Source organism: Panthera pardus, unplaced genomic scaffold (genome assembly GCF_024362965.1).
Source record: "Panthera pardus isolate Hobbes unplaced genomic scaffold, ASM2436296v1 HiC_scaffold_21, whole genome shotgun sequence".
Lineage (NCBI taxonomy): Eukaryota > Metazoa > Chordata > Mammalia > Carnivora > Felidae > Panthera > Panthera pardus.
This window is the reverse complement of record NW_026526777.1, coordinates 6,644,491-6,656,795: the sequence shown is the minus strand read 5'-3', so window position 1 is coordinate 6,656,795 and position 12,305 is coordinate 6,644,491. Positions and strand designations below refer to the sequence as shown.

The window sequence follows — 12,305 nt, the reverse complement described above, 5'->3', positions numbered from 1 at the left end:
GCTCAAGTCATGATTTCACGGTTCGTGGGTTCAAGCTCTGCATCGGGCTCTGTGCTGACAGCTCAGAGCCCAGGGCCTGCTTCAGATTCTGTGTCTCCATTTCTCTCTGCCCCACCCCTGCTCACACTCTGTCTCTGTCTCTCAAAAATAAATGTTGAAAAAAAAAGTTTCATGTCTGTTCAAGTTTGGTTTTGCTGCAAACCAGGCTTTGCACCATTTCAGAACTGCAGATAAGTAACTTTGGTCTGTCGGAACCCTCACATACCTCCAAAGGTGTCAGAATCAGAAATATTTCTAAACATCTTCAAAAAAAGTCCCAGATAAATATTGTGGACACAGAGGCCTTTGTTCTCTTTGTCGCATTTATTTTCTCCACGGAGCACATGTGTTTGAAGTTGTTTCATTGTTAATGTGGCTCTAGTCCTCCTTTCTGATGTCTTTCTTTTACCTTCGGTCCCAAGGTCAATTATCTCCCTCAGCCACCTTGCCCATGAATGGTAAGAGACTGCTCCCGGAGCCAGCCCCAAGTCCCAGCCTCATGTCCCAGCTCAGGTCACCTGATGACCACCCAACACCAACCAGTGCTTTCCACAGGCTCTAACCAGTTATCACAGTATCACGGTCTACACTTTTCTCTTCCCTGGATGAGTTCCCTGAAGCACTGCTTCATTCCAGTTCTCCAAAGTTTTCAGTTTTACAGCTCTCTACCCAGCAGCTCACAGTGGCCTCCTTCTTTATTCAAATACATGCTTCCTAAGCCCCAGCCTGCCATGCTTTCTTCAATCTTTTTCCCGTCTGCGGACCTGATTACCCATCCCATCACCGTGACCGAATAGCAGCACGGAGATTATGCCCGTGGGGTGTACGACTGTGGGCGGATCCACGTTCAAGTCTCATCTCCGTGGGACCACAGCTATTCCAATGAGTTACAACACAATCCACACGTACTGACAATAAACAGGTTTCTGCCTTAACCTCTTCCTGCTTATGCATCTCACTGATGAGCAGAGAAAAACGTGAGGACAGAAAGAAGCCCGTAGACCAGCTGCATTTTAAGAACCAAACGCAGCTACAGATGCTGAGAGCAGTATCAGATCGTGCGTTCGCTGGCTGAAGCCCTCCTCCACCTCAGCTGCGTCACTGCAATAAAAGTGCAATGTTTAAAAAGTGTGGATGGGGCGCCTGGGTGGCTCAGTCGGTTAAGCATCCAACTTCGGCTCAGGGCATGATCTCGTGGTTCGTGAGTTCGAGCCCCGCGTCAGGTTCCGTGCTGACAGCTCAGAGCCTGGAGCCTGCTTCCGATTCTGTGTCTCCTCATCTCTGCCCCTCCCCTGCTCATGCTCTGTCTCTCACTCTCAATAATAAATAAACGTTAAAAAAAATTTTTTTAAGTGTGTAACACATAAATTAGTATCTGTCTTACAATGACAGATAAAATACTGCTTGAAATTAAGCAGGCCAATAAAATTAGGTAAGCTGTTTAGTTACGTGGCAAGAATACTTGATTTCCAACTGTTTTTGTCACAGCATAAATTTTACGTGGGCACCGGGGCACCTATCGGAAAAATGTTAATTATTAATGTACTTAACCCATGTGACAATTAGGAAATTATGAGCTTCTATCCCCAAACTTCTTCTGCAGAAATATAGAAAAAAAAAGGAGAAAGTACAGCCCTGTATCATCTCTCCATCCTTCTACTGCAGGGCATTTAATGACTTTCCCACAGAGGGGACCTATTATAGACCAAATCAGAGGTTTAAAAAAAAGAAAATCAAGCCTGAACGAGCAGTTTCCAGGGCTGGACGACATCTCTCTCCTTGGAGAGTCAGGTGTCATAGGCCCAACGGCCTGAGAACTTTTCCTGATAACATTTATAAGAAACAAAGAGGGGCGCCTGGGTGGCGCAGTCGGTTAAGCGTCCGACTTCAGCCAGGTCACGATCTCACGGTCCGTGAGTTCGAGCCCCGCGTCAGGCTCTGGGCTGATGGCTCAGAGCCTGGAGCCTGTTTCCGATTCTGTGTCTCCCTCTCTCTGTCCCTCCCCCGTTCATGCTCTGTCTCTCTCTGTCCCAAAAATAAATAAACGTTGAAAAAAAAAAAAAAAAAAAAAAAGAAACAAAGAGAAGGGTGAACAGCGGCCTGAAATAGGTCAAACGCTTCCTGGATAACTTCCGGCTTGGACTAGTTCCTCTCACACACTCTGACTTGGGCACACGCCCGAAACAAGGAGGACAGCACAGGTGCAGGCGAGGCACAGCACCTGCCAGAACTTTCCATCTAAAATGTCAGCACTCCCAGGACGATGAGTCAGGTAAACAGGCTATTTGACAAGGGGAAATAAAGGAAGACTATCCAAGAATGTTACTCGAAAAGATATTTTAAGTCTTTAACTTTTCAGAATAGTAAAACTATTACTTGGGAGATTAACCATTTCCCAAAAATGTCAAGTACAAAAAGCAGACTAATAAGGGAAACCGCTATTTGAACCAGTTTTAGGTACTGGAGGATTATTGTGAATCTCATTAGGAATAATAATAGCATCGTGAGTAGAATATCCGTATACACAGAGATGAATACTGAACTCAATTAGGGTAAAAATAACATGATGTTTGAGATTTCTCTTAAAGTATTACAGCAAAGAAAAAGAAAAGGAGAGATAGATGATGGAAGAGTAGCAAAATTTTGGTATTAAACAAGGTGATACATATGTGAGAGTTCATCATACAGTTTTCATCTCTAAATATTTGTTTCAAAATATGCTTGAAACTTTTCATGACAAATTCATAAACAAGCCACAAAATTATACACAAACCATAATCCCAATGTGTGTGTGTATATAAGAAAATACAATCAAATAATACTAGTGAGTATTTCTCTCTGACTTGTGGGATGGCAGAGATTTATATTTTTTCTTTATAATTTTTACTTATTTTTCCAATTTCTCTAAAATAAGCATGTTGCTTTTAGTCTTTTTAATGTTTATTTATTTGTTTTGAGAGAAAAAGAGTGCAAAAGCTGGGGAGGAACAGAGAGACAATCCCAAGCAGGCTCCATGCTGCCAGGGCAGAGCCCTACGTGGGGCTTGATCTCATGGACCGTGAGATTATGACCTGAGATGAAATCACGAGTCAGCCGCTTAACTGACTGAACGACCCAGGTGCCCCGGTACGTGTTACTTTTAAAATAAAACAAATCTACTGATAGTATCACTGCACTAGATTCCAGAAAACATAGGAGGTAATGTTATGAATATATTTTTTCTAAACAGTCCACTTACTTTTCTACCACAGTGCTACAGTAGAGAAGCACCATTCAGATTAATTTTATAAATGTCTCACAGGCAAAAGAGGCTAATATTAGATATTAATAGGCTATTATAAAAGTGGAAGACTATTTTGTGCTCGGTATAAGCACACATTTCTTTGATAAAGATGATTCTTTTAATCAAGCAAACATATTTTCTCAACGTAGCTTTACTAAAATGACATTCTCATAGAAGTTTCTAATTACTTCTCTCTCCAGATCTCAGCTTTGTAAAATAGAAATTTTTCAGTTACTCCTCTACATTCCATTTTCTACAACTGGCCAGAACGCCTTAAGAATTAAATTAAAGGGGGGCACCTGGATGGTTCAGTCAGTTGAGTGTCTGACTTCAGCTCAGGTCATGGCCTCATGGTTCGTGAGTGCTGGGCTCACTGCTGTCAGCTCACAGCCCGCTTCAGATCCTTCGTCCCCCACCCCCGTTCCTCCCCTGTTCACATGCTCTCTCTCAAAAATGAATAAACGTTAAAAAAAAAAAAAAAAAAGAATTAAAGGGGTGCCTGGCTGGCTCAGTCAGTAGAGCATGTGACTCTTTTTTTTTTTTTTAATGTTTATTTTTGAGAGAGAGAGAGAGAGAGAGAGAGAGAATGAGCGGGGGAGGGGCAGAGAGAGAGGGAGACCCAGAATCCAAAGCAGGCTCCAGGCTCTGAGCTGTCAGCACAGAGCCCGACATAGGGCTCGAACCCACAATCTGCAAGATCGTGACCCAAGCCAAAGTCGGACACTTAACAGACTGAGCCACCCAGGCGCTCCTGGAGCTCTTGATCTCAGGATTCTAAGTTCGAACCTCACACTGGGTGTAGAGATAATTTAAAAATAAAATCCTAAAAAAAAAGAATTAAATTAGAATCCGATCTCTCTTCAACAAAAAGCACAGTGGTCACTTATGTATCGATCCTTCAGAAATAATTTTCCGCCCTAGGTGTGAAAATGTCCATTTTCGTGTCAGTAACCACCAGACATTCTGAAAACACTGTACAATGCTTTAATCTCCCCCATCCTAAGGAGGGGAAGCAGGGGGCATTGTCTTTGATACAACCGCCAGGATCTTCCTCCTATCTGAAACATAATGATTAGAATCTCCCCAATGGCAATCAATCTCTTCCCCTTGGTAACTTACTGCAAAAACTTTACTTTGTGATCAATTTGCACACACGTGGAAGTTTCTGGCTAGTGAATGAAGAGTGACAAAGTCTCCTTCTTCACCCCTACTGTTTAAACCACAAATAAGTATCGTTCCCTTGACAGTCAGCCAAAAGGCAGTTTTGTACTTGCTTGTAGTGTAGTTGGTTGCAATAGTTCCAGATTTCAGTTTAAATGGAAAGTCATACGTGTAGACTACTAGTCCCACGGATTCCAGCAAAAAGATCAAAAAGAAGACTCCAGTTATAGGAGGCTTTGATCGCTGCCCATGGTCCCTATTACATAAAGTCAAAGCTCTGGCTTTTCCATAAAAGTTACTTGGAAGACTTCATCCGCGTAAAATCACAAGGAGAAATCTAGGCAGCTGGGATACCTGAGGGTATAAAGAGCCCCGCGTGACTTCCGCTCCGTTGTAGTAGCCTTTTTGAAACCCGGGGATGGAAGCAGAGGATTAATGAGCCCAGGGTTGGTAAGGGCCAGAGGATCACTACAGCTCCCCACTCAGAAGGATCCACCAGGAAGTGACTCTCTCACAGCTTAGTGGCAGAGCCCGATTCTAAGAAGAGAGGTTAGCCAACACCAAGCACTTCAGATCTAAAAGGGCACCTCCTAGAGATCACCCAATTATTTCAGGATTTTTTAAATAAAACTTCGTGTAAAGATCAAATACATAAAACATGTCAAAGGAGAACTGCTCTTAGTGGGGAGATGAAGGCGTTAGAGACCAAGCTGCTTAGTATCCATCCCCCCCCCCCCCCCCCCCCCCGCCACATGAGAAGTCTCCCCAGCAGTGGAACCCCTTCCAAACACAGTTTGGAAATCAGTGAATGTGTATGCCCAGAGAAAGATATGGAGAGGTATACAGAGGTTGATGATGGCAATCATCTTTCTTTTTTGTGGGGGCAGGGAATGCCAAAGAACGCAAGACAAAATAGGGGTGCCTGGGTGGCTCAGTCAGTTAAGCGTCCAATGGCAGCTCAGGTCAGGAACTCGCGGTTCGTGAGTTCGAGCCCCGAGTCAGGCTCTGTGCTGACAGCTCGGAGCCTGGAGCCTGGAGCCTGATTCAGATTCTGTGTCTCCCTCTCTCTCTGCCTCTCCCCTGCTTGCTTGCTCTCTCTCTCTCGCTCTCTCTCTCTCTCTGTCGATCTATCTCAAAAAAATAAACATTAAAAAAAATTTTTTTAATAGCAACAGTATGGTACAAGTACAGACTACAAGACTGTATCTACAATATTATTACACATCTATAAAAGTAAATATACATATAATCAAGTACTAGGTGGCAATGTGAGCAAATAAAAATAGATTTGATAAGATTTAGGGCAATTTCTCTGCAGTGTTTCTGTTATTTTCATATTTTTTTTTGCAATAAAGTAACATTTTTTAAAAAGGAAAAAAAAGTATCAGCCCCATCTGTTCATTCCAGAGTTGAGGAAACGAGGTTTGACAAGGAGCATGTACAAACACTCGAGGGCCGAGCTGTACCACGTAGACAACTCTTACTCACAGAGGGGCAGCGGCCTACAAAAACCACAGCGCTTAACTCCACCAAAAATGGTACACTTCGGCTATTCTGCCATTCTGAAAGGCAGAAGTAGAACTAGCTATGGGGACAGACGTTATGATACACTTTAGGAGAAGAAACACTGAGACGATGCAACATTTATCAACCAACGTGTGACTGCAAAACCCCGTTCTAAATGCAGTGCGACGTACACGGGCAAGGAGGACACGGGCTGTTCTTTAGGAGTCTACTATGTAACGTCGAAGACAGACATAAACAGCTCGTAATCTAAGAAAGAACGGAAGCAAAGCGAAACACAAACAAGGAACTCCAACATGGCTCGCTGAAGAAGAAGTCATGATCAAGGAACCTTAAAGAATGAGGACACGTTGTCCACACGGCAGAGCCACCACACTGCACAGCACAGCTCGGGGAGATGGCCTTTCAAGGTGATCCGGCCACACAGAGAAGGGGCAGAGGCCGGTCCAAGGTGCTTCTTTTTAGAAGCGCAAGCAAAGAGCAGGAAAGACATAACGTTCAGGGAGAGGTGAATTATTTGGTCCAGCTAAGATGTGTGGGACAGGAGGCATGGATGGAAGTACAGGAGACCAGGCTGGAAACACGGGCTAGGGAAGGTTTTTAGAGTAAGCCAGCATAAACTGAAACATTTAACTTGTACTTCAGGATGGGAAATGTAGAAGCATGGAAATGAGCAAAGAGACTAGAGGCACATCAACACTTGAATGAGAAGACCGGGGAACAGCAATGAGAAGGGGGGTGGGGATGACGCTGCAGAAGTCTGGGCAACATCATCTGTCACTTTCTGATCAGTCACCTGGTTGAAGGGAAGAGGAGAGTCCAAATAATAATTACATGATCCGGCTACTTTAATACCGCCGGTGTAGCTCATTACAAACTTACTTAATGTATTTATTTATGTTTATTTATGTTTGAGAGAGAAAGACAGCAGGAGAGGGCAGAGAGAGAGGGACAGAGAGAAAATCCCAAGCAGGCTCCATGCTGCCAGCACAGAGCTCCACGAGGGGTTCGAACTCACAAACCGTGAGATCACAACCTGAGCTGAAATCAAGAGTCGGACGCTTAACCAACTGAGCCCCCCCAGGCGCCCCTCATTACAAACTCTAAAATGAACATTCCATGCCCATACCTTCACTCTCCCAGGCTTGCAGCCGATCTTGGTCCCTGGTGGCACTGCCCAACACCTCTCGAGGGACAGGCTCCATGCGGGCATCCATTTTCTCTTGCTGAGACGACTGGTTAAATCCTTCAATGGCCTTCTGGAAAAAGAAGTTCAGCTCCTCAAAGTTCATGGCCTGGAGCTCTGCATAAAGTTCTACCTGTTGGGCTTCATCCAGCTCATTCCAGAACTGTAGCAGGTGTTCCTGTCCAGCTTTGGACAACCTGACTTTGAGATCATTAACATTCATAATGCTCTGGTGGTGGTGAAGACAGAGGTATAATCTCTGGGCCTGTAAACCTACAAGAAAAGAGGAATCAACAGCAGGTCAAAGTCCAACCTCAAAACCAGAGCTTTTCCTACTGCAAATAAGTACATTAAAGAACACTTGATATTAAAGAAGTTAACTTCTGCCTTTCCCTCACAAGATTTGTGACAGATCCAACTTGTAAAGAGGTAAACAAACATTTCTCCAAAGAAGACATCCAGATGGCCAAGAGACACGCGAAAAGATGCTCGGCAGCACTCAACATCAGGGAACGCAAATCAAAAGTACAGTGAGATACCACCTCACACCAGTCACAATGGCTAAAACAGAAAACACAAGAAACACAAGTGTCGGTGAGGCTGAGGGTTCCCCTTCCTTGTGCACTGTCGGTGGGAATGCAAACTGGTGCAGCCACTGTGGAAACAGTACGGAGGTTCCTCAAAAAGATAAAATACAACTACCCTATGGCCCAATAATCACACTTCCGGGTATTTACCCAAAAAATACAAAGCCACTAATTCAAAGGGATACATGCACCCTTATGTTTACTGTAGCATTACCTACAACAGCCAAATTATGGAAGCAGCTCAAGCGTCCATCCACAGATGAATGGATAAAGGTGTGGTGGGGCGTGCGCGTATACATAAGTATATATAATGAAACGTTATTCAGCCATTTGCAACAACATGGATGGAGCTAGAGAGTGTAACACTAAGCCAAATCAGTCAGGCAGAGAAAAACAAATATCATATGATCTCACTCATATGTGCAATTTAAGAAACAAAACAAACAAGCAAAGGGGAAAAAAAGAGACACACACAAACCAAGAAACAGGCTCTTTCTTAACTGAAGAGAACAAACTGATGGTTACCAGAGGGGAGAGGGGTGAGGGGATGGATGAAATAGGTGATGGGGATTAAGGAGGGCACTCGTTGTGGGACGCCTGGGTGGCTCAGTCGGTTAAGCATGTGACTTCGGCTCAGGTCATGATCTCGTGGCTCATGAGTTTGAGTCCCTCAGTGGGTCTCTACTGTCAGCTCAGAGCCCACCTCAGATCCTCTGTCCCCCTCTCTCTCTGCTCCTCCCCTGTTCGTTCTACCTCTTTCAAAATAAATAAATAAACTTAAGGGGGAAAAAAAGGAGTGCCCTTGTCATGATGAGCACATGATGAGTACAGAATTATTGAATCATATCGCACGCCTGAAACTAATACAACACTGAATGTTAACTATACTGGAATTAAAATGTGTTTAAATAAAAATAAATGAAAAACTTGGAAGACAATAATCATTAGTATTACATGCCAAGTACTGCACTAAGAACTTTACCTATGTGGTCTCATTTGATTTTTGCCAGCTATACAACACAGGTACTGTTATCTTGATTACTTTACCAGGGAGGAGACTGAGGCACAGAGAGGCAACACAACAGGGCCAACAGGCAGAGCAGGGATATGAGCCCAGGCGGTCTAATTCCAGGGTACACACTCTGACTAGCCCACTCAGTTGCCCCTGACCATGAGCTCCCACTGAAAGAACACCTGACTTCTTAATACACCAACTGTTCTCCTTTTTGCAATAATGATGGAAATGATTCTGTTGTATTCAGAACATAACAAAATTCAAGATGGGACGACCTATAATCATGAAAAATACGTTTTATTTCAATAACAACTTCTAGAGAATTTCTCTACTAAGAATTGAACCCTAAAGGGACAAGCAATGCACACATATCAACAGATAAGACCATGTAATATATATAAAACAAAATGTTAAAGTGCGTAGTACTAAACAAAACCAGAGGAAGAGGAAATATTTAGTCTACTTGCCTACTACAGATAAATGCAAGAGAAGGCAGGCATTGTCTAGAAAGAGTTCACAAAGGACGCATGATCAGCTGTATCTCAAGGGCTCGAGCAGATTACAGATGAGAAAGCGAGCAGGACAGGCATGTGTGACAGAGCAGTAAAGAAGCTGGAGCTTTCTGCAGAATGATGGGAAGTGATGGAGGGCAGGGCTAAACCACGAAAGCCTCAACCGAAGCAAAGGGATTTAGACCTAACAGTAACAAGATGCCGACAATGGATTACTCAAAGGGCAGTGTCACCATACTTTAGAGAAAGAGCAATAGCATAAAATAGATGGTAAGGAGGGACAACGAGAAGCGGGAAAACAAGTTCAAAGACAATCACAGGGATAGAAGGCCAAAGATCTGAACCAGACTAGTTGCAAAGGAAATAAGTGGAAAGGGGAAAACTTTGAGGGTTGCTGTAGAGAATCATCACACCCTTACAACTGCTTAGAAGTGAAGGACGGGAAAGACAGGTACCGAAGAAACAGCCCACTATCTTCTACCTTTAGAACAGTGGTAGGTAACATACATGGTAGTTCAGAGCAATATTCTGGAGTTCCGCTGAGTTACTTAATGTCCCTGGGCCTCACCTGGATTAATGACAGAATCTATCTCATCAGGACTCTTAAACCAAACACCATTTACAAACTCAGATGAAGACAACCTCCAGTAGGGTTCCCTGAGGTGCCGATCACACCGCCTACCGCTCGCATAGCACTTATGATGGTACAATACTAATTGCTTTCCAGATGCTTATGCAGTTAACCCTCAAAACAATGCTACGGTACAGCTACTGGGATTACTTTACAGAGGAAGTACCGTGCCACAGAGATAACTTGCCTGAGGTCCCAAATTAGTGAAGTGATTGAGCCCAGATTCAAACCCTGACAACCTGATTCTTAAATTCACACTCTTAACCGTTATGCTATATGGCCTCTCAGGAGAGACTGTGAGCGTGTGTGTGTGTGTGTGTGTGCGCGCGCACGCGTGTGTGTGTAAAAGAGGGGAATAGTGAGAGAGAGAGAGAGTACATTATTTGTATTTTATTCAGAAATACAGACACAACTGATGTTCTGACATCTCACTTTGCAGAAAAGAGTTCACAAACCAACAGCACGCAGAAAGAAAATGCACAGGACAGGGAGATGAGGAACTTCATAGGATGAGTAAAGACGTCAATTTAAAAAGCATTATTACATAAAAAGTCATTGGTATTGGCAATCGGTATTGAGCATGTTAACCCAAACCAGAAAATTCTCAGTAGCCAGTGCCCACTCCAGAATAAATTCAGGAAAGGTATTATCATCCCAAAGAAGACAGGCACACAGCCTCTATAATTTTTTCTTTAAATAAGGTGCCCTCTCAAAGTGAACCGAAAGACTGGCTTCCTGATTCTTCTTATAAAATCAACTTCAAATTAGACTAGCACATAAGATTGAGTGACTTATATTCCCCACTTTTATTTGGGGTTTGTTATTTAGATTTACTTCAGGGATGTAATGTTTCAAGGGTGAAATGAATGGTACTACTTACGAAACGCACTCTCTGAGTTACCAACAATTCCTAACGAAATTAAGGCTTCCATATGAAACAAAAATGAAACCTTATTATCAGGGTAGGACACAATTCTACCTGCTGTCACCTAAGACCCTCATCCTTACCTCCAAGTACTTCCTTTAGACTCTCCTATGTACTGAAATCTCACTCATCCTTAAAGGCCTGCCTCACATACTCTAGCTTCATTCAAGCGAATCTTTATTGATTAAGGAATCAAACAGAACTGACTTTTATTCCTGGTTCTACTGCTTGGGCCAAGTCATAGATAGCTTCGACTCTGTTATCTGCATCTGCAAAATGGGAATAATAGAATTTTCTTCACCAGGTTCGGAGGCATAAGTGAAATTACAACCAATGGGAAAACGAGGCTCAAAGAGATTAAGTAATTTGCCCAAGGCTACTTACCCAGTAGGTAGAAAATCAGGAATTTTAACCCAGATAAACCTGACTCCGATGCCTATGATCTTTCCACCAGACAATAATAACTTCCATACACAGAGGAAAGACAAAGAATTCAACCCAAGGTCTCATTTAAGAGGGTCAGTGTAACTGGTAGAAACTGGGCTCAGTCAGCACGGCTGAGTTCAGACCCCCGCGCCACTATTTCCTAATTCTGTGACCTTGAGCAAGTTACTTAACTTCTCTGTGCCTCAATTTTTCTCGTCTGTAAAATGAGGATAAAAACGGTACTTACCTCTAAGGTTAAGAGGATTCCTGAATTCAAATGAGAAGCACTTAACACATAAAAAAGCCCTCCGTGAATGTCATCAGCTACTATTATAAAAGCGAAACTGCGCTCCAGACCACCGACTACAGCCTCCAGAACTGGAGGAGAGCTGCTGAGTCGGGCACTGTGGCAGAAAAAGAAGTCTGCCAAAAGTGCAAGCGGTAGAAGAAACTCCAGCCAGCGGCAAGAGCACGAAAAACGGCTCTGGTAAATAACCGTATTCAAGGAACAAGGCACAGTGTTGGGAAACGGGCGGATGAGGCTGAACTTCTCAGTGCTACTTCCACTGAGAGAGAGATGACGAGCCTACCCTCCAACGAACAGGCTGCTGCTGAAAGTGTCCTTTTCACATGCAAAGATACATCAGTACACAGTTTATGGAGGAACATTATTTCACAGTCATGTGCCATTGTTAATTCCCTGAATAGTTAACGAGCACTCACTGTCTGCCAGGCGCTCACGTAGGTGACACAGACACGGCAATGCACAAGGTGACAATGTGCATGCCGCGTTCCAGTACGAGGGACAGGCATAAAACGTCAGGCAGAAGCGGGCTAAGGGGTGAAACCCCAACAAGGCGATGGGGGGTATTTTAAATGGGGTAGTTGGGGAGGACCTCTGGGACATCTGACAGTCCGTACGAATGAAGAGAGAGCAAGCAAGTCAGAATCCTGGAGAGGAACATTCTAGGGACAGGAAGCTGTAACTGCAGCAGTTGTAAAACAGCAACGTGTGA

General features: G+C 43.7%; 1 protein-coding gene across 5 annotated transcripts in view; it reads right to left on the bottom strand.

The window, feature by feature from the left end:
• UAP1 (UDP-N-acetylglucosamine pyrophosphorylase 1) overlaps positions 1-12,305 on the bottom strand; it is a 40,652-nt gene that overhangs the window by 24,970 nt on the left and 3,377 nt on the right. For all 5 annotated transcript variants that reach the window (XM_019465750.2, XM_053908939.1, XM_019465749.2 and 2 more), the window contains exon 2: positions 7,137-7,466. In XM_019465750.2, the coding sequence (XP_019321295.1) occupies positions 7,137-7,416 (280 nt within the window). In that variant the 5' untranslated portion in view covers positions 7,417-7,466. The remainder of the gene's footprint in view (positions 1-7,136; positions 7,467-12,305) is intronic.